At 24.3% G+C, this 24,528-nt stretch overlaps 2 protein-coding genes across 4 annotated transcripts in view; one reads left to right on the top strand and one right to left on the bottom strand.

Moving 5' to 3' along the window:
• Nucleotides 1–9,196, bottom strand: part of LOC129980849 (uncharacterized) — a 28,641-nt gene extending 19,445 nt beyond the window's left edge. Inside the window, exons 1-5 of one of the 3 annotated variants that reach the window (XM_056091278.1) lie at nucleotides 8,865–9,196; nucleotides 5,010–5,358; nucleotides 1,575–1,720; nucleotides 1,349–1,432; nucleotides 217–544 (exon numbers count right to left, since the gene is read on the bottom strand). In XM_056091278.1, coding sequence (XP_055947253.1) covers nucleotides 217–544; nucleotides 1,349–1,432; nucleotides 1,575–1,720; nucleotides 5,010–5,238 — 787 coding nt within the window. In that variant the 5' untranslated portion in view covers nucleotides 5,239–5,358; nucleotides 8,865–9,196. The remainder of the gene's footprint in view (nucleotides 1–216; nucleotides 545–1,348; nucleotides 1,433–1,574; nucleotides 1,721–5,009; nucleotides 5,359–8,864) is intronic. The other 2 variants (XM_056091279.1, XM_056091280.1) reach the window with 2 other exon arrangements.
• Nucleotides 9,197–10,499: 1,303 nt separating this feature from the next.
• On the top strand, nucleotides 10,500–24,350 carry LOC129981659 (cytosolic non-specific dipeptidase-like). Its single transcript, XM_056092589.1, has 12 exons — nucleotides 10,500–10,703; nucleotides 11,039–11,162; nucleotides 11,328–11,498; nucleotides 12,501–12,656; nucleotides 13,942–14,096; nucleotides 15,182–15,256; nucleotides 16,891–17,035; nucleotides 19,503–19,602; nucleotides 21,444–21,615; nucleotides 22,539–22,624; nucleotides 22,728–22,894; nucleotides 24,097–24,350. Exons 1-12 carry the CDS (start codon nucleotides 10,687–10,689, stop codon nucleotides 24,139–24,141), a joined length of 1,413 nt encoding a protein of 470 aa, XP_055948564.1. The 5' UTR covers nucleotides 10,500–10,686; the 3' UTR covers nucleotides 24,142–24,350.
• Nucleotides 24,351–24,528: the final 178 nt, after the last annotated feature.

Here is a 24,528-nt window from a genome sequence, read left to right as displayed (position 1 = left end):
AGACAATAATAACAAAGCAAGTTCAACTCATTTATATAAACAACAGCTTAAATAAGTAGCTTATCTTAAGACAATCAGGTAAAACTACAATTATTGAGGAAATATTATTACCTAAGAAATACAATTCATTTGGGCTTTTTATACTGTTCTAAATATGGATGCTAGGCATTAATAGTTAAAAATATTGCATAATGCAACAATTAAAAAAAAACATACTTTGACAGTGTCTGGCCAATACAGCATCATTTACACAATCAGGGCATTTCCAAGGATCAGATCCACTGGATTCCAATGAAGATGAAATACAATAGAGATGATATGCCTTTCTACACTCATGACACCTTAAAACAGGGGCTTCACCTCTTCCACATAAATCACAATAATCAATTCTAGAACTGATTAATGTGGTTCTTCTACTATTGAAAGATCTATAGAGACGGAAAGCAGAACTTGATAAATTCTGTACAAGTGGCTCTAAGGTCTGCGAGACTGATTCAGTTTCAGAATCTGAATATGATGGCAGTGTTGAATTGTTGATGATAATCTGTAAGGAATAAAATAAAGACAATATTATTATCAATAGAGCATTTTAATAGCCAAACAAATAAAACACCAATACTTTTAGAAATCACCCTGATTATGGATGTCAGTGGCGATCATAGAGGTAATTATCCCACTAATGGCCAAAATTGATTTATTCAGTCTCTTGAAACCAAAACAGACAAAAATGATTTTACATTACACAAAAAACTCTTGGAATATTTTATATTAATTTTATTATTATTATTATTTTGTAAATATCAGGTTCATTTCTAAATTTGCAGCAATGCAGTAATTTTACTTTGTCTTGTAAACTTTACAGGTATTAAACAGATTCTTTCTTCAAATTTGACCAGTGGAAGAAAATCATGCAATTAAATATGTGATGGTCTGAACTTCAAACCAATAATGCAATATATAGTTGGAAATTAGGGAACTAAATAAATAAATAAAATAAAATATTTTCAAAATTAAGAAAAACTCACACAACTAATAAATTGGTATCGTTAAAAAAAATTCTTTTTTTGCTCTAAATTTTAAAATGATGTAAAATTTATTTATTGTGCAATAATGTTTTTAGAAGTTATTGCACAAAAATATCAAAATTAAGTTTAATTTTTAATTAATTAAAATTTTAGTTAAAATTTAAAAAGATTGCACCAAGACGGACACTCCTTTCTTCCAAAATATATATGTGCCAAATTTGGTACCTCTAAGTCAAGCGGTCTATCCTACAGAGACAACATACACACTTTCAACTTTATTAATAGTAGAGATTGTTTTATGATATAATTCAAGGAATACTTACTGTCTTTATAATTTTTTCTTCTTTATGATGACGTATTAAGATCAAATTGAATTTAAGTCGGTCAATGGGACATGTATTAACATTCTAAATGGAAATTGAAAAATAAGAAATGATTATCACTACATTATAAATGCATTAAATATACCAAGAAGCATTAAATATTTAAAATAATTCAAATATTACAAATAATACATAAAATGTTTAAATAAAATTTGCCATTTAGTACCTTGGCCCATTCCTGTAAGCATTCTAAGCAAAAAACATGGTCGCACGTTTCAGGTGTAGCAATATCTTGACCTAAGAATTTACTCAAACAAATTGCACACTTTTCTGCTTGATCATTTTCATTTAAGTCACTTGAAGTTTCATTACCTGTAAAGAAATTAAAAAATTCGAAATTATTCATAATTCCTCTTGTACATATAATGTATTGATCACAGTGTTAAATTTATATTAAATTGAAAAATTATGATTAAACATCATATTCATTCAGTTGATAGCTGAAAAAGCATGACTAAATTCTTATTAATATTTAATAATTAAAAAAAACATTAATATATTGCAAAGTTTTTTTTTGGAAACTGAACAACTTACACAAGTTATATTAAATAATGTGCATCATGCAGTTAATATAAAGAATAAACATTTCTGAAATATAAACTTCTGACCTTTATTATTTAAAATTTAAATAAATGTCTCCTCCTCCTTTTCTGTTTACCAGATTTAATGCACAAATGTAACAAACAGAATTTTAAAAACTTGTAATATCATGATTTGTAATTATATAATTGGACTAAAATTTGTTTTTATTTAAAAACAAAACATATCATTTGAAAATATTTTTATATTGAAACAGAATATAATCTTAATTACAATACTGATATCACATTAACTAGAAATGAATTATTTTCAGAATATATAATCTATACTTATAATAAAGCTCAATGTGTGTGTGTGTGTGTTGGCGCTCTACAGGCCAGGTCATTTGACATACAGCTATCAAATTTGGTACATGTATACCTTAGAGGTCGGGAATGTGCACCTGGGGTCCCTTTTTTTGAAATTTTAATTATTAATTAAAAACTAACTTTCCCGCCAAAAAAATCTTCCATTTTCCCCACCGCCAAATGAGTAAGGCTTCAGTTTTTTTTTCTCCCAACAGTAATCAGGCTAGGGTTAACATTTTTCAGCCGATTATTTCAAACGATTCTGTTTATTTTCTTAAAGTTTTATGCATTTAAAATTAAACATTGTTAATTAATCCATGTTTCAGATTCATTCTGAAGTACTTTTGAATTAAAATAACACAGAATAAAGGAAATTAAAAATGTCTAATCTGCATAGTGTTATCCCAACTGGCGAAGAAAATTCACGCACACGCATTGTGTTCTGATTGTTGACATGACAACCATTGGATGATTTACATTATTTTTAGGTTAGTTGCATGCTTTTGTAAGTAAATTTTATTTATGTTAGTTATATATTTTTTTTTTGTATATGCTTATAATTTTAAGTGCATCGTTTTTTAAGTAGTTTTTTTAACCTGTTTTCGACCGATTATTTTAAACGATTCATTTTATTTTCTTAGTGTTTGATGCATTTAAAATGAAACATTGTTAATGAATCGATCTGTTCATGATGAATCTGAGAATTTTTTGTTGACAAATTCTTGAGATATTACATAAATTAAGAAAGATATTCTTTAGTGACCATAAAGTTTAAACGCTCAGTGACTCTATTATCAGTAATCATATTATTAAAAAAATGCTTTGTTTCAGTAAAAAATATTATTATATTAATTATTTAGATTAGCAGATTAATCATTTACGCTTTAATTTAAAGCATAATTTCTACGAGGGGTAACAGAAAATGAGAGAGATACATACCACGCAATGACTGAAGGCCTTTATAATATTACGAGTGAATTATATGACTATCAAAATTTGAAGTTTTAAAATATTTTGCTGAAGAATCTATTAAAGTTGGAATTGCATAAAATATTTAATGGTACGACCGGAGTATTCCGGTTCAACCTATTTAATTATTAAAATTTAAACAAACATTAAGATTGGCGAACCGGCTGGTCGCCAAAGGCGGCTAGTAAAAAAAAAAATTGAACTGAAATATAAGTAACATAGACTCTGACCTTTTTTTTACAACTCACCTATGAAACATTTTAAATATATCTACAAAAATTGAAAATAAATTATACAATCCTACAAACTATAAATAAACAACTAAAATAAAGAAAATTGAAAAAGAAAAACAAACATAACAAATATCAAATGCATTACATATTTTAAACTTTATAAAAATATGATATAGGTGGTATGTTGGTATTTGTAAAACAGTAATAAAATTATACTAAATAAAGAAATGCAGTTTTGTTAAGCAATTTAATATATTTTATGTAATTTGGTTAAGAATATCAATATTTAATAAAAATTTTTTTTAGTTTATATAGATTTTCCTAAAAATCTTACTGAAAATAAATTGGTTCATATTTTATATAGATAAAATGGTGTTAGTACAATAATGACATTAAATATATACATTCGTACTACATTTATTTTCCCAAATTTAAAACAATAAATTCTTTCAATATAAAATTAAATTTATAAAGAAACAATAGCAAATAATAACTACAAATGATATAACATACCTAAGAAACAGAAAAGAAGCACATATATTTTTATAATACATCAAACACCACACAAAATAATCTTTAGACTAAAATATGAAAAAGTAAAACTCATGCATGTTTTGTTTGATATCTAAAATTTTTGTACATACATTAAAGCAAAAAAAAAAAAAAAAAAAAAATCAACATAATTTGTTTACTTTTGTTAGTAAGTTCAGCAGCTTCAATCTGATCTATTGATTAAAGCTAATAACATTACTAATTGCTCTCTCATGTGGTAATAACATAACAGGCACACTTAGCTGATATGCTGATATACACATGATTTACAATAAAGTCAATAATACAAACTTTAATCAATGGCAATTTAAGTATACAATGCAAGTAAAAGCCAAATTATATTTGTTAGATGTTTACCATGGTTACAAATCTTTATCTTGTGGTTTAGCAGCAATAGAAACACATTTAGGGTGGACTATTAGAGGACATATACCAAAGATTTCTTTAGAGAAAAATTAATCTTAGTAGCTAATTTTATGTTTTCTGAAACTAGAACAATAAAAGAATTGTGGACTTCTGTCACTTTCAGTATTAGCAATCTATATGAGAAGAAAACTAAAGGAGATCTTTAGGAATCCACGAGAGCACATCTTATTAACACAATTCTGGTCAATAAAGAAAATTATTCTGTGGGGCATTTACCTTGGTTTGCCGATCATCCTCAGTAGCTGCAATTTAAAGAGACGGGACAGTACTGCACAAAAGTTAAAAAAGAAAATTTGCATAATGCTTATAATCAAATATTTGAATAATGGGTGAGAGAAAAAATAATTGAAGTTCCTAAGTATGGGATTCAATAGCTGTCCCATTATTTACCACACAGACATGTCATGAAGGAAAATAACCAAAATCAGACCTGTATTTGATGATTTGGCAAAGCTGAGAGGTTTCCTTTTCCATAAAGTAAAATTAATATCTCTCAAACTAGCCATGTTCAAAATAACACAGGAAAAAACTTACCATTTTTTATAGTGGACCCAGAAGAAACTACTTCATTATTACTATTTTCATCTTCACTTTCACATCTCAATGGTTTTCCAATTATTTTTGGTTTTATTTCAATGTCACTATCTTCATCTTCTGATTCACTTGTACTAATAATATTTTTTGGTTTCTTTTTACGCTTCACAACAGGACGTAAAACCTCCTCATCTGAACTATAGCCATTGGAATCAGCACTACTAGCCATGGACTGTGAAATTTAAATTTTATAAATACATTTTTTGGCGATTCATAATTGAAAACTCCAACATTTTTAAGTAGAAAACATCTGAAATTGACCTTTGCAAATATAGAAGAGTTCCATTACCTAAAATGAAAATATATTTGTTAGAATTTCCAAGTAACAGTATAAAAGAGAGGTCTTCTAAAATATTACTTCATCAAGTTGAAAATTTTAAAATAGATTTGGAAGAAAGAAACAAAATCTTAAAAACAAATATCTAACAAGAGTTTTTTTAAAAGTTATGGTTAATTAAAAAAAAATTAATAAAAGATATTTTATAGAAGTTTTTAGAAAATCATATCATACTACATAAAATATTTCAATGATATTTTATACAAACATTAAAAATGACTATAAAACATTTATGCAATAAATTTTTTAAAAAATCATTTCTGCAATTTAGTTTTTTATTATGAAAAGAGCTTATAATGTCAAATGGTATTAGTTCATATATATATCAGTTCATAAAGAATGGAATAATTAAAAATGAATTAGTAAAAAATATTTTACATTTTTCAATAAGAAAATTGAAACTGTTAATAAAATTATGTAAAGGTAATTAAATTGTTATACTAAAGGGTTCTGTTATCTTGCTTCAGCTACAAAACCATAAAATTAGTTTAGCATACTTACGATTTAACTATAATCTGAATTAGTATACTATTATCCAATATCAATACATAGAACTTACAAAATATAATTAAAATTTTTTCACTACAATCAATAAAATATTTGTGCTTAATTTCTGTACCATAACAATTTTCAACATATTTTAAATAAGCCCCCTTGAGTATTTTCCATGTGTATTATTTTATTGTTGCAAATTAAAATAAGAAAACTCTTATTGCACTTAGATGCAATGCACTCAAAAGGAAGAGAAATACAATTTCATGCATCCAGAATTTGCTCTACATAATTAATGACAAAAAAAAAAAACATAGCTACAAAAAAATAATGAGCAGATTTACTATACATCAATTAAGAGATGAATAAAATTAATAATGAAATGAGCAAAAAAATCCAGTTTCTTTATAATATAATTTACTGTAGTTACCAAATATTATTTCTTTTTTTTATATTTTACACTTATCCAAAATAGATTTCTTGCTTTTGATAGCCAATAAGATTTTTAACTATGAATCATTTTTCTATAAATAAGATAATGTAATATATTATCATAGATTAGATGCAAAATGTAAATAGAAATAACATTCTTTTTAATTAAAATATTAGAGAAATTGGATTTTAAAAAATTGTTGATCAAATATTAGAAGCTGAAAAGTTTTTAAAGATGAATTTTGTTTTTGAAATCTAGAAATGTCAAATTTAGTTAATATATGGTTTTCCAACACTAGTTAGTTTGTTTTAATCAGAGAAAATTTTAAAATTTTTTTTGAAGAAATTAAAATTGCCAGAGCAATGAATTAATGAAGTGTTAAAAATTCATTATAATATAATTCAGTATGGAATTCCCACACACGTAAGAAAACAGTATAATATTTTTTTTAAAAAAAGAAAGCTTTTTATATCAAAAAATTTTAACACAGGAAATCTAAACTTTCTATATATTTTGAAATTTCATTAATTTTTATAAAAAAAAATGTGAATAATCTTAATACTTTTCAACTGAAGAGATTGTTACAATATATTATAGACATTGAGTGCAATTTTTACAATTAATAAGCAATGAGATTACGAAGTACCTTTCATGTTATACATAGAAAGATACTTTATTTACAGCTATAAGAAGATACCAGTTTACATTTAAAAATATTAACTATGTGCAAATCTTCAAAAAAATTAAAAATCCATTAAAAATTTTACTTTATATTTTTACTAGGAGCAGAAACTCTAGTTTATATTTCATCATAATCACATAGAAAATAATAGTTTCTCATAATATTATGAATTTCTATAATAAATAAACTACTTTTTATGATTATTGATAAGATGAACAAGCATTCCCCAATAATTAAAAACAGTCTCAGTTTCTGTTTTCCTAGACAGAATAATATTAAAAGTGATAATTAAGAAAAATCTTATGAAAGAAGGCTGTGTTCCTGAAAAATAAGGTTCAAAAGAAAGGCTCTACAAAGAAAGAAAATTTTTCATTACAATTGTTGATTTATTGTATCTCATAATTTGATTAACAAGAAAAGTTAAAATGTGGATAAATATGTTATGAATAAAGAATTGGAAAAGGAAGGAAAACATTTAGAGTACTAATAAATTCATATATTCTCTATTATATAATTTCACACACACATACAAAAAAGAAATTTATAAAAGGAAATCAACCTGCAAGTAACCAAAATGAAAAAGATTTTAAGATTTTCTTGGACAGTTGCAAGCCCTCATAACTAGGATCAGGTAAGAATTGCAAGTGGTTTATTCAACGTGATTTTTCAAGGTCAATAATACATTTCTCTACCAAATTATAAAAAATGGAGACTATTTTGTAAATATTAATATCAATCATATGTAATAATACTATTGAATATAATTAGTGAACATTTAAACCAAAAATATGACTACTAACCCAATAAAAAATTTAAAAATACATGATTATTAATAAGTCATAATCAAGAATATACGAAATATATAGCATAACTAATGTTCTTTATTTTGAATTATAATTCTATTATAGGCATATGTGTGTGAATATAAACAATCTGATGCTATAGGAAATTTAATTTAAAAACAAAGTATATTCATATGCTCATTTTTGATTTAAAAAAATAGTTCCTTGATAAATGTGTTAATTTTATCATCTTAAATATATAAAAATATTTTATAAAAATTTATTAACAACTGAAACTTAACCTAATAATAAATTTTATAAATTCAAATTATATAAAACGGACTGCAGTATCGACATTTGCAAAGATCATATAAATTTATAAATTAATTTTATCCCAGAACCCATTAAAAATTTGGTAACTGTGACTTGTTATAAGTAATAATAATTTCCAGTAAATAATTAGCCATTAAAATGCATTAAGATTTAATGAATATATAATCTGTTTTGTGACAGAATATTAGTTTAAAGGCCAATTATAAAGTATACAAAATATGTAGCAAAGAAAATTTGAAGGATTAAAAAGGCTGATTCAAAATCATGTCTACTTATCTAATCATAAAGCTTTCAAAAAGATGAGCAATTTTCCATAAAATGTAAATAAATCAATAATTCATATTTCAGAATTAAATAATATAATTTATTTAATACGATTTTATTTACACAATTACCCATTGTTATCAAAATACACTTATTCTCATGACTGATTAAATGTTTACACTAATTAAAGTAAATATTAATTTAAAAAGCAGAAGTGAATACCATGAGAAGTTTTAATCTTTTAACATTTTTTAAAACAGAAATCAAAACATTGCGTGATCTTCATTGTTACTTAAATTTGCACCAATCTATAACAATACATAATTGCTACAGATAATAATCCCATTTCATACTTAAATATTTACTGAAAGCAGAGTATTTCATGGTAAATAAAAACACATACAGACTGCCATACTTTGAGGCGACATGTAAGACGCCATTCCAAAATATTTATTGCAACTGGTTACTTAACTGATAATATGCTATTAACCTTTTAATACGATTTCAAATGTATTAATCCTCTTCACAACAGTAGATTCTTCTGCTAAATAATTTTCCTGACTGTCACTGATATTCTTGAACTGTATGCGCAAAAGCCGCAATTTTTGACATACAATATAATATTAACAGTCATTGAAATCAGAATGTTATTTTGGCATAATAATATAACAAATGAACAGCAAGTGGAACACAGTTATAAAACAGAAAATTTCAACAGCTTAAACAATAATTTTTTATTGCTGGCATACTTAATTAAAATAATAACAAGTCTACACTTCAACTCTTCATTCCCGGATCATGAAATATTTTGCCACCAAATAGAAACAAATTTATTTCTGGACTTCGAGGCGCTTGCAAAAGGGTAACATTTTAATCTAAAAATAGAAATATATTCGATTAATTACGGTTAAGAAATTAAAATTGAAAAAAATTATAATATTCAATTATGACAAGAATCTTTTTCAAAATTTTTACTTATTTTTTTTAGCTAACCTGCACGATAAATGAGTGCGCCATTTACATTTAAACGAACACCCCATAATCCTTTTTGAAATAAAGTTGAAAGTTAGTCAGAATTTTAAAATAAATTATATTAAAATCAGTTATGAAATCCAATTATATATAAGCAAATGTTATACCAAAGAATGAATAAGGACCATTTGTCTAGATACCATCGATTTGAAGGGACCTTACACCTTGTTTTCAAAAATGTTTAAATTCTAAAAGACAATTCAATTCTGCACTTTTTTCGTATTTAAATGAGGATCGATATAAAATTGGAATAGAATTTCTAATCAAAACAAATTTTTTTAATTTTTGAGGTGAATTTCTACTTTTTCAAACTTTATTTTACAGATATAACATCACTTCCGGTGAAATAACCTTCAAACTTTAACAGAAGAGTCCTGTTATTAATCTAAAAAAAAAAAAAAAAAAAAAAAAACAATTTTGATTCTCTGTCTCATAAAATGACAATTTCACTGAGATTTCTTATTTAAAATTCGGTATTTTTTTGCGTTTATTTCCTTAAATTGCTTAAATAATATAGGAAAAGAAAGCGGCAAATTAAAATTCAAAGGGATTGTATCATTCGGATTGAAATTCAAAGAAATAGAATTCATATTTGAATAAGGTTTCTAAACAGCCAAAAATATAATATTATGGTAATTAAAGCAAATATTTTATACCATCCAAGTTTAAAAAATAATTTTATGAGAAAAATAACATGCTGAAGCTGCATTAAATTTGTTGTGTCCATAAGTATCTGCTCTTTATAACAATCTAGAAATATTCCAGTTTACAGAGTTATAATTAACATTTTTATCAATTACAAAGCATCTTCTACTCATAACAAACTGAAATATATCTTGAAATAATTCGACTGAAGATAAATACCGGAAGTAGATTCTCGTTTCAGTGGAATTTCAGATTTGAAAACAAAAACCTGACTAACCTGAAAATTAAAAAAAAAAAAATCTTTCAAATTTTTAAAAACTTTAGTTTTTTTTATTGCAAAAAATCTTATTTTAGATTGTAATTTTATAACCTTTTTTCATCTTTTAATTAAAGTTTACACATTAGTTTCATTCCTTTTTATGTATTCTCGTTTCGAGCAGAAAGTCCGCTGATTTTGAGTGTGGCACGGTTGTGACTTCTGCTATCTTATATGTACGTATCGTTTCGCTTCTGGCAAGATAACACCGATTTCGGAACTCCCTTCTGATTTTGAATCATTTGTCATTGTACTGTTGACAGAAGTGAATTCCTGTTTGACATCTCTATCAAAGAATATAATGGAGGAGATTTTTAAGTAAAGCTTACTTTGTCATTGCTTTAAAATTTTATTTGCCATATGTAGAAATTACATTTAAATTTTAAATAAACAAGGAAGAGATTTAAGTTTTTTAAAATGATTTTTCTTCTTAAATACTCTTTAAAAAAATCTTTAAGAATGCTACTTTTTACTGTTATGATTTCAAATTTTTTTTTTTCCAAAAACTTTTTTAAATGAGTTAATTATTCTAGATTTCCAATTTTTACTTTCTAATTTTATGCATTCACCTATTAAAATTTTTAATGCTTTTATTTAGAGAGATTTTTTATATGGCTTTTTTTGTTATTGAATCTTTTTTTTTTACCTCCTAGGTATATTGATGAACATCAGAAAGAATATATTGATTCTTTGAAGGAAGCTGTAGCAATCAAAAGTGTATCGGCATGGCCAGAGACTCGAGAAGAGATTGCAAAAATGGTTAAGTGGGTTGCAAAGGTATCATATGTTCTTATCACTAATAATAAATTCTTACATTTTCTTTTCCCCCTTCTTATTTTTGCTAGTTAAATAATATATATCTGTAACATTTAAAAATATTTCATTCTTTATAAATGTTATATGGACTGTAATAAAGAACAAGGGAATTATTTATCTTTTTAGTATTTAGAAAATGAAGGGACTAAAGTCAACCTAGTTGATGTGGGCAATCAGACATTACCAAATGGCACTACTTTGCCATTACCACCTATTCTGTTGGGTACTTTAGGAGAAGATCCTAAAAAGAAAACTGTTTGTGTGTATGGCCATTTGGATGTTCAGCCTGCAAACAAGGTGAATATATATTTTTTCATTACTTTTCTATTAATAAATTCCAAATAGTGATAATTAAAAGTATTGATGTTATTTCATTTTGGTGCTATTAGTATTCATCATTTTATGAAATTTGTTACTAAACTTTTGCAGTTTTTATCCTGGGTTTGGTTAATAGAAAAGTGGATTTATTCTTAACATTTCGGCATTCTGACTGAAGTGCTTCTCATTGTAATCATGATTTATCATTTATATTCAATTAGATAGTTGGGTTGTTTAAAGATATTTTTTCATCCTTTTGAAAAAAATCATTAAATTTGTGGGTATAAAATTGAAAAGAACAAATTTGCATTCTTAAACTTTTAGCAAATGCACTCATTTTTGAAATACATGCACTTAAGTGGGGGTCATTTTCATTCCAAATCACTACACTACATGTACTCTTATTTTATTGCCTGTTCTAATAAAAAAGAAAAATCTAATAAAAAATATCTGAGTATTTGATTATGAAATATTCTAATTGCTATTATAAAATATAATTGATGTTGTATATACTTGGAATATGGTGATATGTTTTGAAAGTCATAAGATAAAAAAAAAAATATTTCACTTCATATACAAGGGTTGAATTTTAAGTTAAATTTTTATGGGGGAGGAGATTACACTTTCAGATTGTACTAACATTGTCTTGTATTCAGAAATATGTGGTGCAGCATGGATTGTCTGATGTAAATTTGAAGTCTTGTACATTATGAAAAATTCTTTTGCTTGAAATAGGAAAAGGAATAATATATCAAACCTTCCAAAGATGCTTATTAACAATGTAATCTATGTGATAATTAATTTTACTTATTGGATTTTTTACTTTTAGTGATCACTTATTTTTTTATTCAATAAAAAATTATGTTTTAAAATATTTCAGTTTTATAGTAATATATTTGCTTTGGATCTGATAATAAATGTTTTAGATTTGATCATTTTTATAATAATATAAATAAATAAAAAATGTTTTGCATGAGGTAGGAAGATGGCTGGGACACCGAACCTTTTGTTTTAACAGAAAAAGATGGTAAATTATATGGGCGTGGTGCTACTGATGATAAAGGTCCTGTTTTGGGATGGTTACATGCAATTACTGCTTACAGGAAGACTGGAAGGGAACTACCTGTTAATTTAAAAGTAAGTGCTTTTTTTTTTTAGAAAATTCAATAATTGATATAATTTACAATGTTTTATTTTCTGCAAAGAAAGGGCTAAAAGTCAATTTCTTGTATAACAGTTTTTTTGTACTTTATAAATTATAGAATTTTGTTCTTTATAAATTATTTTTATTAAAAGAAATTGATTACAATTTATTTTAAAGAGAAATAAGTATTTTCTTTTGGTGAAAATAACTTTTTTAAAAATAAATTATTATTCCTGGTTACATGCATCTTTCAATTTATGAAGGAATGCAAATGTTTGTAATCTTATCAGTGGTATCTTTTGGAATGATTAATTTCCTTGGTGGTAATGGTACTTTTCAAAATTTTTTTAATTATATTAAAGAATGATTTTGAAAAGAATCTGCACAAAACAAATAATGTTTTAGGAAAAGAAGTTGCGTAATTTTAAAATTAAATTTTTAGTTATTAAATAAGTTACTATTTTGTATGCTTGATTCTGATTTGCTGAAAGTTTTTGCTCCATTTATTATATTATTGTGAATTGGCAAACAAGTTTTCCAAACTTCTTGCTTGTGATATATGCTTGTTATTTTGCTATTTTGTATCAGTCAAAAACTGAAGTACATTTTAATAAAAATTCAATGATTTAGTCATTTTTGCTGGTCAGTAAAACAGATTTCTGAAATATTGCTCATTATGCAAATATTTGTCATTAAGAATTCTTCAAAAAGGGTTTCTTCATTCGTGTCTCTCACAAACAACAGATCATCTATTAATTTCAATAGCATTTATATTATAAAAGCTTCTTTAGTGGCTGATAGATTTCTAATTTATTTTTATATGTCCTTCATTTTCTTTTTTATGGTTTTAGTTTGTGATCCTTCAGTAAACTTCTGTTATTTAAAAGTGGAAAAGTTTAGATTATTTATTGTTGTTATTTTTAAAAAATAATTTAATTTAATTATCTGAAAATCTGTTCTATTAATGTTTAGATAAAAATGTTAGGTGTTTACTTTTGTAGTAGAAGTAAAAATCTAATTTTATGTCTGTGCCAATCATTACCCATAGTAAAAAAAATTTCTCTAAAATAACATCTTTAGACTTTTAAAGGAAAAGTTTGATCAATTAAAAAAAATATTGTAGCCATATTGAAAAGAAAAAAAAAATTAAATAATCATGAGTAAGGAAAAGATTCATTCCTTACTACATTTATAACTTATTTCTTTACAAAAGTAATTTTTATTTGATTTTAACTTGTAAAAAGGATTAATGTATTCCTTTTATTTCCCTTCTTTTAGTTTTGTTTTGAAGGTATGGAAGAGTCTGGTTCTGAAGGCTTGGATGAACTAGTTTTTAGTGAGAAAGATAAATTTTTTAAAAATGTTGATTATGTCTGCATATCTGATAATTACTGGCTAGGAAAGAAGAAACCTTGCTTGACTTATGGTTTAAGGTACAGTTAATTTAAATTTATTTTGAAATAATCACTTTTAATACTAAATTATATGATTCAAATTACTTGGTTGGAATTAAAGATTGTGTTTGGTTATTTTTGTGAACAGATTATGGAGATGAATAAGCATAAAAGAAATAGAAATTCATAATAATTGAATTTTGTTATATTATTTTCGACAACGTTTATTTTTAGCATAGATTTTTTGGAAATAAATTCTTAAATTATGCTGGAAAATTTTCATTCTTTAAAAATTTATAACATCTAGGAATATTAGCACTTGTTTTTACAATCCATTGCATTTTTTCCTTAGAGAAAATAAAACTGAATAAAGGAAAGAAAATTTATTTTGCATTTTTAAATAATAGTATCTTGAGCTTCTCATAAAATACAACGTGTTGAGTGTTTTATTCTTGTTTATTGAAAATCTATCATTTAGATAAATTTTATGCAATTAAACATTAATGGTCTTATTGCAAAAACTCGCATGATGCTTTCACCATACATGCTTAAGTTAATAATAAACTGCTTTATATTTAAATAATTTACAATAATTCTATTAAGAAGGTATGATTTCTTCATACTTACATATAATTACAAAAGTCAGTAATTAATTGGAGAAATCTGAATCATAGATTTGCTTCAGCAAAAGAGAGAGAGAGACTTAAAAAAATTGTTGATTCTGATTCTTAATATTAGAAAAAAGTTTTTAAAAAATACTGACTTTCCATGCATTATAATGCCCAGATTAAAAAATGATCAGATAAATCTAAAATGTTAATTTCCATGTTAATAAGATTAAATTATGCAATATTTTATATTTATCAAAGTATATGTCTAGTGAGATAATTAAGTCTAAATATTCTTTTGAAATATATATTTTAAAAAAGACTTATAGTTATTCTACTTTTTACAAATATTTGTTACTAATATATATTAATCTATGATTTCATTAATTTTCTTTGTATTACACTGATTCAATTGTTTTGTGTTTTATAAAGTTAGTATTCCTGATTCTTGAAAGGTGAAACTTGACCTTTTTTAAAATTATTTTTGTGTAACTTCTTTTTTTTTTTTTTTTGCAGAGGTGTATGCTATTTTTTTATTAAAATAACATGTGCATGTAAAGATTTGCATTCTGGAGTTATGGGTGGATCTGTGTAAGTTTGTTTCTTTTGATATTCTTTTCCATTATCCAGGGCTACTGTGAACATAGCCTATTAACTAATTTTTAAATTGTTAGAAATGAGTATACAGTTGTAGAAAGAAATATACTTTAAAGATGCAAAAAATGATTTTTTTGTACTGTGTCCGCCAATCAATGTACTGCTGGAAAAATTTTTAATCAGTTCTTTGTATTTATTTTTTATATTTAGTAAAATACTTTTAGCATATTGGTTTTAAAGAAAATTAAATCGACTTTTTTGCATCTAAAGCTGTTCCAAGATTTGAAATTTTGAATTTCATTGTTTTAAGTCAATCAATGGTCAGTTTGAGTAAATGCAGTCTGTTAATTGAAAGATTTTCCTTTAGAAGACCTTTGGAATGGTTCTGAAATAATGGTATTCAAAACTTCATAATTCAAGCAGTTTTAATCCCAGAGGAGTAAAACTTGTTTTGTTTTTAAAATTTTTACTATGTCAAGAATATTTTACAAAATATGTCTAATTAAAATTTTTTATCCAATTAAACTTTCCTTGTTACTTAAAACATTTTTAATTTTGTTAGAAGAATAGTTCTATTTCCAGTGATTTATTATGGCCTAATAGCTAATTTTTAAAATAGACATTTTTTAGAAAACAAATATGCATTCTTAAATGATAGCATATCATGTTTGAGAATACCACTTTTTACAAAAATTCTAAATAGACTGCTTTTTAATATAAAATAGCTTTGAAAAATACTATTAATTATTAAATAAAATTATATAAAATTTAATGATAAAAAATATTATTTATTCTGAATATAGAAAAAAAGTTTCAAGCATAACTTAGTACTTTTTAGTTATAATAGTTGAAGATATTATTGAGGGGTTTGAGCTTATAGGAATGTTATAGATTTAATATTAATGTAATTTAAATAAAATTTTAATTGTTTTTTTTTCTTGTTTTTTTCATATAGCTAATGAAAGTACTTAATTTCTTTTGACTATTAAGTATAGTCTTCTGAATATAAACTATTAAAAATAATACTATTAATAATAATACTGTTGAAGGGATTCTTATTTTTCTTCGCCTATTATTTGAAGAAAAGACATTTCTTAAAACATAGAGAGAGTTAAATGGATATGTTAGTCCTCTCCTTCCCTTAAATTAAGAAAACCATGTTACAAAAAATGAAATGCAATTAATTAATACAGTATCATTCTTTTTTAATTAATAATTATTCTAAACACTATAAAATTTTGCTTTTTTTTATATTTTACATTAAAATTTACAGGCTATACAGATGTTTGATTGTTTTGACGTTGCTCTGTAAACGCTTTGGAAACTATTATCTAAAAAATTTTTACGCCATTTTAAAATTAAGTAAATTATTTCAAATATTCAAAGGTTTAATTTATTTTTAATTATAGGCATGATTGTGTGTGTACAAATGAATGTATTTAGTATTTTTAATGGATACTAATTTAGAGTAATATTTTGAATACTTTTTATATCTAATCCTAAACTTTCAGAAACATCATAGAGAAAAAAAATTTAACCAGCTAACTTATTTCTTTTAAAAATCCATTTATATCTATTTTTATAATTAGCGCTATATCTGTATAGTTAATTTTTCCCTTTTTTTATAGCCATGAAGCTATGGCTGATTTGATTGCTTTAATGAATTCTATGACTGATGCAAGAGGAAACATACTTATTCCAGGAATAATGGATGATGTTCTTCCAGTAACTGAAGAAGAAAAAAAATTGTATGAGAATATCGATTTTGATCCAGTAAGTAATCATTGCTTCATTAACAATTTATAATTAGTAACATTAAGTGATATTTAATTAAATTTCTGTGACTTTTAATTGAATGTCTAATATAATGAATTTATCATTCATTGTGTGAAAGCTATCCAATTTTTTATTTGCATTTCATTTTAATTCTAAAATTGTTATAGAAAATATAATTTGCTTAATCTATTTCTGTAATTGATTTATATAAATAGTTAGAAATAATGTATTTCATTGCAATTTAAAAATTATTTCTGAAAATCATTTTATAAAAGGTTTTATAATGGTTTAAAATAATGAAGATATAAGATATTTCAAAGTTCTTCGATTTAATCGTCTTTAAAATAAATAATTTTATCAAAATCTGAATATAAATAAATAATATTCTGTAGTTAAATTCTAAATTAACTTAAAAAAATTTGCTTCAAATTAAATTAAATCAACAGAAATTAGTTTTTTCTTCCTTAAAAATAGAAAAATATTTTTAATTTTTTTGATTTAAATGATAAAAATTGACTTTTGTCTTTGCATGAAAATACCTTGTTATGATTACATGTTCACTGATATTTAAACTATTATATAATATTTTCTCTTTGCTTTAAATTTCTTTTTTGTAAATAAAGGCACAAAGCTATTCAAATGATGCAGAAATTTTTTAAAAATATCATTTTAAACTAATTATTTAAAAAAAATCTGAATGAAATTTATATGAACATTTTTAAAATTTATTTATGTATATGTATTATATATGTTAGCATTTTTTTACTTAAAAATTATTCTTTAGATTGCATTTTAATCGGTTAGATTCATAGTAGTTTTCTTAATTCATTTAACATTTTTTATTACATTCTTATTTCATAAATATTTGCTTTAAGATGTCATTTTGGAGATTTGACTTATTATATTTGTTATTGATTGTGTGAAGAAAAGTAATCAATCATTGGAAATTATTGTAAAAGTTTAATATATTTTAGTTGGAATAAATATTCTGATCTCTAAACATTACTGACTAAATAAACAAATTTTTTTGGAAGAATTAGGAATCAGTTATTAAATTTCAGTTATTTAATTATCAGTTATTTAAATTCATTCACAGGTTGCAAATAAAAATCTTAAAATTGGAAGTTTTATAATATAGGAGAACGGATGAGTTAATTGTAATTTAACCTTCATGACATGTGACTGATACACACCTGTTGAAAAACATATCTGATGTAACATCTTGCAAAAGAATATGCAAGAACATTCTTATTCAAATGAGATAAAGTATATGTCACCAAAGTAAACAAGAGGGTAATAATTAAACTCCACCTGCTGAAAGTATTTTACAAGAGCACATAATATGACATTCTTATTCAAATGAAAGATAAATAAATGAAAGCAATGCAAATAATTGATAAATTATGTGGTAATAAAAGCAACAAACTATTGTTAATTTTTTATAGTGAAATTTTATATAAAATATAATAATTTATATTTCTGAAGAGTGTTGCTGTTATTCTAAAAAAGGTTTTGCAATTTTCATATATTGCTTGAAATTAACAAAATATTTAATTTTTTTTTTAAATAAAGGTTTTGATGATTACAGGACATGGTTATTTTGCAAATGTTACAAGTAAAATTGCATTTAAAGATGCAAAATGTCAAATTATAGAAAAATTTTAATAAGATTTGAACTTTTATATCAAACTAACATAGCTTCGTAATATTTTAGAAAAGATTACTCTATCTTTATATTATTTAAAAAATTTTCTTTTAATTTATGGCAGTGATGCGATACACACACACACACACATAAAATGTTTTGATTTCAAGCCAAGGGTGTCTCTCTTGTTTTTCAGTAGCACCAAAAAAAAAGTACTTTATGCCATTGCATCATCCATAAGAAAAAATGCAGTAGCTAAAACAATGTAAAGTTTTGTGTAAAATTTACATAAATTTTTTTTTATATACAATTTATTGAAATTAGAGAAAAAATTCCACAAAAATAAATTTGATGTAATTGAAAATCAAAATTTTTAAACTTTAAAATATTGTCATAATAAATTTTTGCAATAATATGCTCCAAAGTTTCAGAGAAAAAACATTGAAATAATGATTGATTTTTAATTAAAAATCCTTTCAGAATGAGTTCTTATTACCTAAGAAGTAATCAGTACTAATTTAATAGCTCTGGTTCCAATAGCATTAGTAATTTTTATCATGCTTGTAACTTTAATTTACAGAGAATATACCAACCTGTGAACATTATCATGCTAAAAAGATCAGTTCGACTTTTTATAACTTAAGAACCATGACCATGAATTTTATAGATAAGAAATTGCTAATCTAGTACTTTTAAAAGTCTGGTAAAATTCATCAGGAGCAGTTGGCAGCATAGTTGATATGATGAATGTTATAGTATATTTTAAATGGCATGAATAAAAAAGCTTTATTACATAAATATGGCAATATTTATTTGTAGGAGGAATACAGGAAAGATGTTGGTTGTGAAAAACTAGTCCGAGCTGATAAAATAAAAACTCTAATGAGAAGATGGAGATTCCCATCTCTTTCTCTTCATGGTATGATATATCTATTTTATACTACATTAATAACATTTTTTTAATATATTCAGAATATCGCCTGTTTGTAACTAAATTTTTACTACCAAAATAAGTTTTATGTAATCTGATAATGAGAGGTTCTGAAATTTTGTGTCACATAAATGAAATTTATGTACCAGCATTTATATTTACCAGCATAAAAACATTATCTAATACATCTGCAAATTAGTTTTTTTCCATCAAGGAGTTTAATATTTGTGATAAAGGAAGAAAAATCAATATCTGTATTTTTTATATTTTTAAAATGGGGATTTACAATTATGGGGAGAGTGTATATTCCTTTTATTCAACATTTGCATAAAATAAATTATAAATATATTATGCATTGCCCTAAGCTATGAGTAATAAAACATAACACATATTAAAATTTATTATTGATAGGAGAAACTATGATGAATATGCTTGTTCTCTATAACTATTTTCAATATATCAAAGCTTGATCTTTTAATTTCAAATACCTTTCAAATTGCAACTGTGCCTTATATTTATTTTTAACTAATCACTGTGAATTTAGGTTGTATTGAAATACCTTTGCTTGAAAATACCTTCAATTCATTTTATGTTTCAAAATTAATAATAGAAAAATGAAATCTGTTTCTATAGATAATGTGCATAATTATAATATTCTGATAAAGTAATGGGATTTCTATTAGATTTTTAGTAGAAGGATAAATCATTAGTTGTATGTCAAATCAATGAGGTTAGTTATGCCTCTCTCTCTCTCTCTCTCTTTTTTTTTTTTTTGTAGCATTTGACCTTTATTTTTATTCTTTAATATTTGCACAGTTAAATTAATATTTCAAAAGGTAGGTTGTATGGCAGATTTTATTTTCAAGATATCTTAATTCATTTTAACATCTTTACACTTCACTTCATACAAATAAAGAAAATTATTTCAGATTACATATGTCATAATTAAAATTGGATTACTTTTATTTTTAATCTTGTAATATCATTAGCTGTTTAAGACATGATATCACAAATGCAACACTATTACTTTATTCCTTTGAAATTAGTTATGGAAAGGTACTTACTCTTCTTCAGTTCCAGTGCTGTTATTTTGTACTGTTATTTTTTAAAAGAGTTCAATAAAGTAATTGTTAAATTATAATACATTAGTAAATAAAAGAGCAAAGTAATAAAAAAGTGACTTAACCTTATCCTTGAGATCAATGGAACCTACTTTCAACCATTTATAATGTTCAGCTCTAAAACGTTGTTTATATAATAATGTTTATAGGTTGAATACTATTTGGAAATTACATAATGAAAAACATTCTACAGGACAGACCATTGGCACAGAAATACAAAATTAAGTACACAACTGATTTTTTTTGGGGGGGGGGGGTAAGATAGTAGATATTTGTGGTGGAAAATCTTTTTTATAAGATTTTTTAATTTAAATGCTAATATTTTTCTTCAATAATTTTGGAGCCATTTCATATCACCATAAAATTTAGAAAAAAAAATTATCTTTTCAATTTAATCAATTTTATTTCTTATATTATTTACCTTTTTAATTAAAAATTTTTTTAAATAAAATATTTAAGTTAATGTTAGCAAATTATCAAACACAACTCGTCAATTTTGCATGTTATAGATTTTTTTTTTTATTACATAGGGTGATAACATCTCTGAACTTATTTTTTTTTTATCCAACCTCATATTTTATGGGCCAATCCATTTCACTTGGTCAACAGTTAATATAATTTAATCATTGCTGTGAGAATTTTATCTTTTTTATTGAATTACAAATAAGTCATCACTGAATTAATCGTTTACATTTTTTTTAATATTAGGTATTGAAGGTGCCTTTAGTGAATCAGGATGTAAAACTGTGATTCCTTCAAAAGTAATAGGAAAATTTTCCATTCGTATTGTACCCAATCAAGATCCTAGGAAAATTGAAGAATTAGTAGTTGCACATTTGAAGAAAGTTCACGAAGCAAGAAAAACTCCAAATGAATTAAAGTATATCACTTTTTAAAAATGAAATTCATTTAATTCCTTTTAAATGTCTTGTATATTTGTAGTATTCAAAAAAATTATTACTTATGTATTCTTTTTTCATATGTTATAAAAATGATATTTAAAATATTTTTGTTTTTGTTTTCCCAAATTAAATCTAATAATTCTAAAGGATTTTTGTAAATTAGATAAAACGTAAAGACTGTTTAGTATCGTGATTTACTCAGTATAAAATCAATATCATTTTTGTAAAATTTTAAAACTATTTTAAAGGTTAAGTTCTTCTTTTAAATTATATGCCATTCAAGAAAATCATCGAATTTAGTAATAAAAAAATTCAGCTAGTTTCTTGATGCTGTTAATAATGCTTCTCAAATAAATACATTTGTTATGAACTGATTTTGCAATCCACTCAGTTACTTAAAAATATATTTTTATGTTTCAAATAATGTTGAATTTGTCTATTTTAAAGTTGGTTAGATTGTAATAAAATTTCTATACAAATGGAAGTTCAAATAAAAAAAAAACTGGGCATAAATTAATCATAACCAGAGAATATAATAATTTTTAATATTAAAAATAGCCATAAAGATTTATTTTTAATAAAATTACTAATAAATATATTAATGTAATTATAAAATAAAAAACAATTATTCTAATTAATTTTTAATAATTTTTGTAAACAATGTATTGCTTTGTGAATACAATAATTCTACAATAGAACTACAAAATAAGTGAAAAAAAATGAAACATGTTTTTAAAATTTGAAAAAAAAAAAAATCTTTTTAGTTATTGCATTGAGATAGTTTTGAAATATAAAAATGATTATTTATATTTATTTTACACTATAAATTAGTTTTTTGAAATTGTAAATTTTGATAGAATTACTTTCTAAGAATACAATAAAATTGAATCTTTATTTTTAGTGCTTTCATGGTTCATGCTGGTCAGGCATGGCTAAGTGATCCTAACCATCCTAATTTTGTTGCTGGGAAAAAAGCTATCAAACGAGGTACTATTTGACAATTCTGTAATCAAAATATTTTTATGAGCGCTTAAAATTTGCAAGGATTAAAAAAATTGAATGTTTCAAATGATATTTTAACCTTTTTCAGTATACAATGTTGAACCTGATCTCATTAGGGAGGGAGGAAGTATTCCAGTGACATTAACTTTCGAACAAGCTACTGGTAAAAATGTACTGCTCTTAGGAATAGGTGCAAGTGATGATGGTGCTCATTCTCAGAATGAAAAGATAGATATTTCTAATTATATTGAAGGGGTAAGCACATTAAATTATCCTTAAGTTTTGTTGATAAAATTTTGTTTTTAACAATTTATAAAATATTATTCCTTGAATGTTATAAATAAAGATTATTTTTAATATTCACATAAAAGTTTATTAACAGTAAACTTGGCCTAAGATAATAGGTAAACCATCAGGGATAGTCATATACTTATATTTGGAAAAATATTCTGGATGATATAGAGCATTATATTCTATATGCTGAAAAGGTATGAAGTGTAAATTTTTATGTAGTCTTCTGATTCTAATTAGAAGTCAATTTAAACGTATATAAAATACCAAATTTGATATTTGTACATTGGCGATTGTTTACATAATAATGAGTTAAAGATCATATCTGTTGATGATCTCTATATTACATTGTAGATTTGTTAAATTATTTAAGGACGGCTGTCAGAGTTCAAGGATTAAAATATTCTTGACATGTTGAAATTTTAAACAATGCACATGCCATACTTCTTCACTTAAAACTGCTGAGTTATGAATTTCATAATTTAGCCCAATCAATGGAAAGTAACCTTTGAGATAGATAGATAGATACCTTAAAATATTAATTTGCCAAAAAGTATTTTATTAAGTATAGAACTCAAAAACTATATTAAAATTTAGATTTTGCTATTATCAGCAGTACATTTGTTGACTGAAACAACTTACAATATTATTTTTTGCAATTTAGAATATTTACTTAATGTTAAGCATTTTAATTGTAGCAATAAGTATAATATGGGCTAGAAATTAGTATTTGGATCTCAGTTAAAGTAGACCTCTTGTGTGTAAGGGAATCTCTGTATAAATAAACTTTAAAAATCCGAATATTTGTACATGTTAAATATATTTGTAATATAGCTGTATTAATTTTAACTGAATTTCATTATTTATAATTCATTTTTAAACCGAGTGCATTGAAATAAAAATGCCTCTACCCCATTCCTTTTTTTGCTGTTGTTCCTTTCTATCTATTATATTATAAAATTTCCCAATGAAAGAATTTTGATTATATTGAAATATAAAATTACTTGATAGAATCCCTTAAAAAGTTAAAGTAAATATATTACTGAAAGATTGGAAGTGCTATTTTCAAGTATTGTTAACATAAGATATTTCATATTGTAATGTAAGAAGTTTAAATGGTTCATTTTAAACTATTATATTTTTAAATAATTTTTTTTCCATTTCAGACAAAAGTATTGGCCGCTTATATCCATGAAATTGCTCAGCTTTGAAATGAAATTTCATCCTGCTGGGAAAGTTTAAAATCAAACTGACAAATTATCATAGCTGGACTGTAAAGCTGACGAATATATTTTGAAATGATTTTAAATAAAAATATTTTTTTCACTGTACAAATATAATTACTTTCTTTTTACTGAACATTTCTAAAAAAGCTGTTTAACCAAATTTTTTATTAACAATAAAAAATTTAAAAGATTTATTTGTATTGTTTTACCACAAAATTTTACTCTACTATGTAGTTGAAAAGCTACCTTTTATAGTCGAATCTACTCAATTATTCTAGTATATTTTATAATGATTAAATTTTAGTATTTTTTTATTTATGCAAAATTATTTCTTTCCTTGATTGATTGAAGAAAGTTTTAATTATCCTCTTT

Source organism: Argiope bruennichi, chromosome 8 (genome assembly GCF_947563725.1).
Source record: "Argiope bruennichi chromosome 8, qqArgBrue1.1, whole genome shotgun sequence".
In the NCBI taxonomy this organism is placed as follows: Eukaryota; Metazoa; Arthropoda; class Arachnida; order Araneae; family Araneidae; genus Argiope; species Argiope bruennichi.
Note: the sequence above shows the minus strand (reverse complement) of the source record. Positions and strands in the feature narration are given on the sequence as shown.

Bases quoted from the DNA above. Each gene is read 5' to 3' on its own strand.
- LOC129981659 (XM_056092589.1), top strand. The intron at 12,657-13,941 runs GTAAGTGCTTTT...CCCTTCTTTTAG, and splicing joins AACTACCTGTTAATTTAAAA to TTTTGTTTTGAAGGTATGGA. The intron at 22,625-22,727 runs GTACTATTTGAC...AACCTTTTTCAG, and splicing joins GAAAAAAGCTATCAAACGAG to TATACAATGTTGAACCTGAT.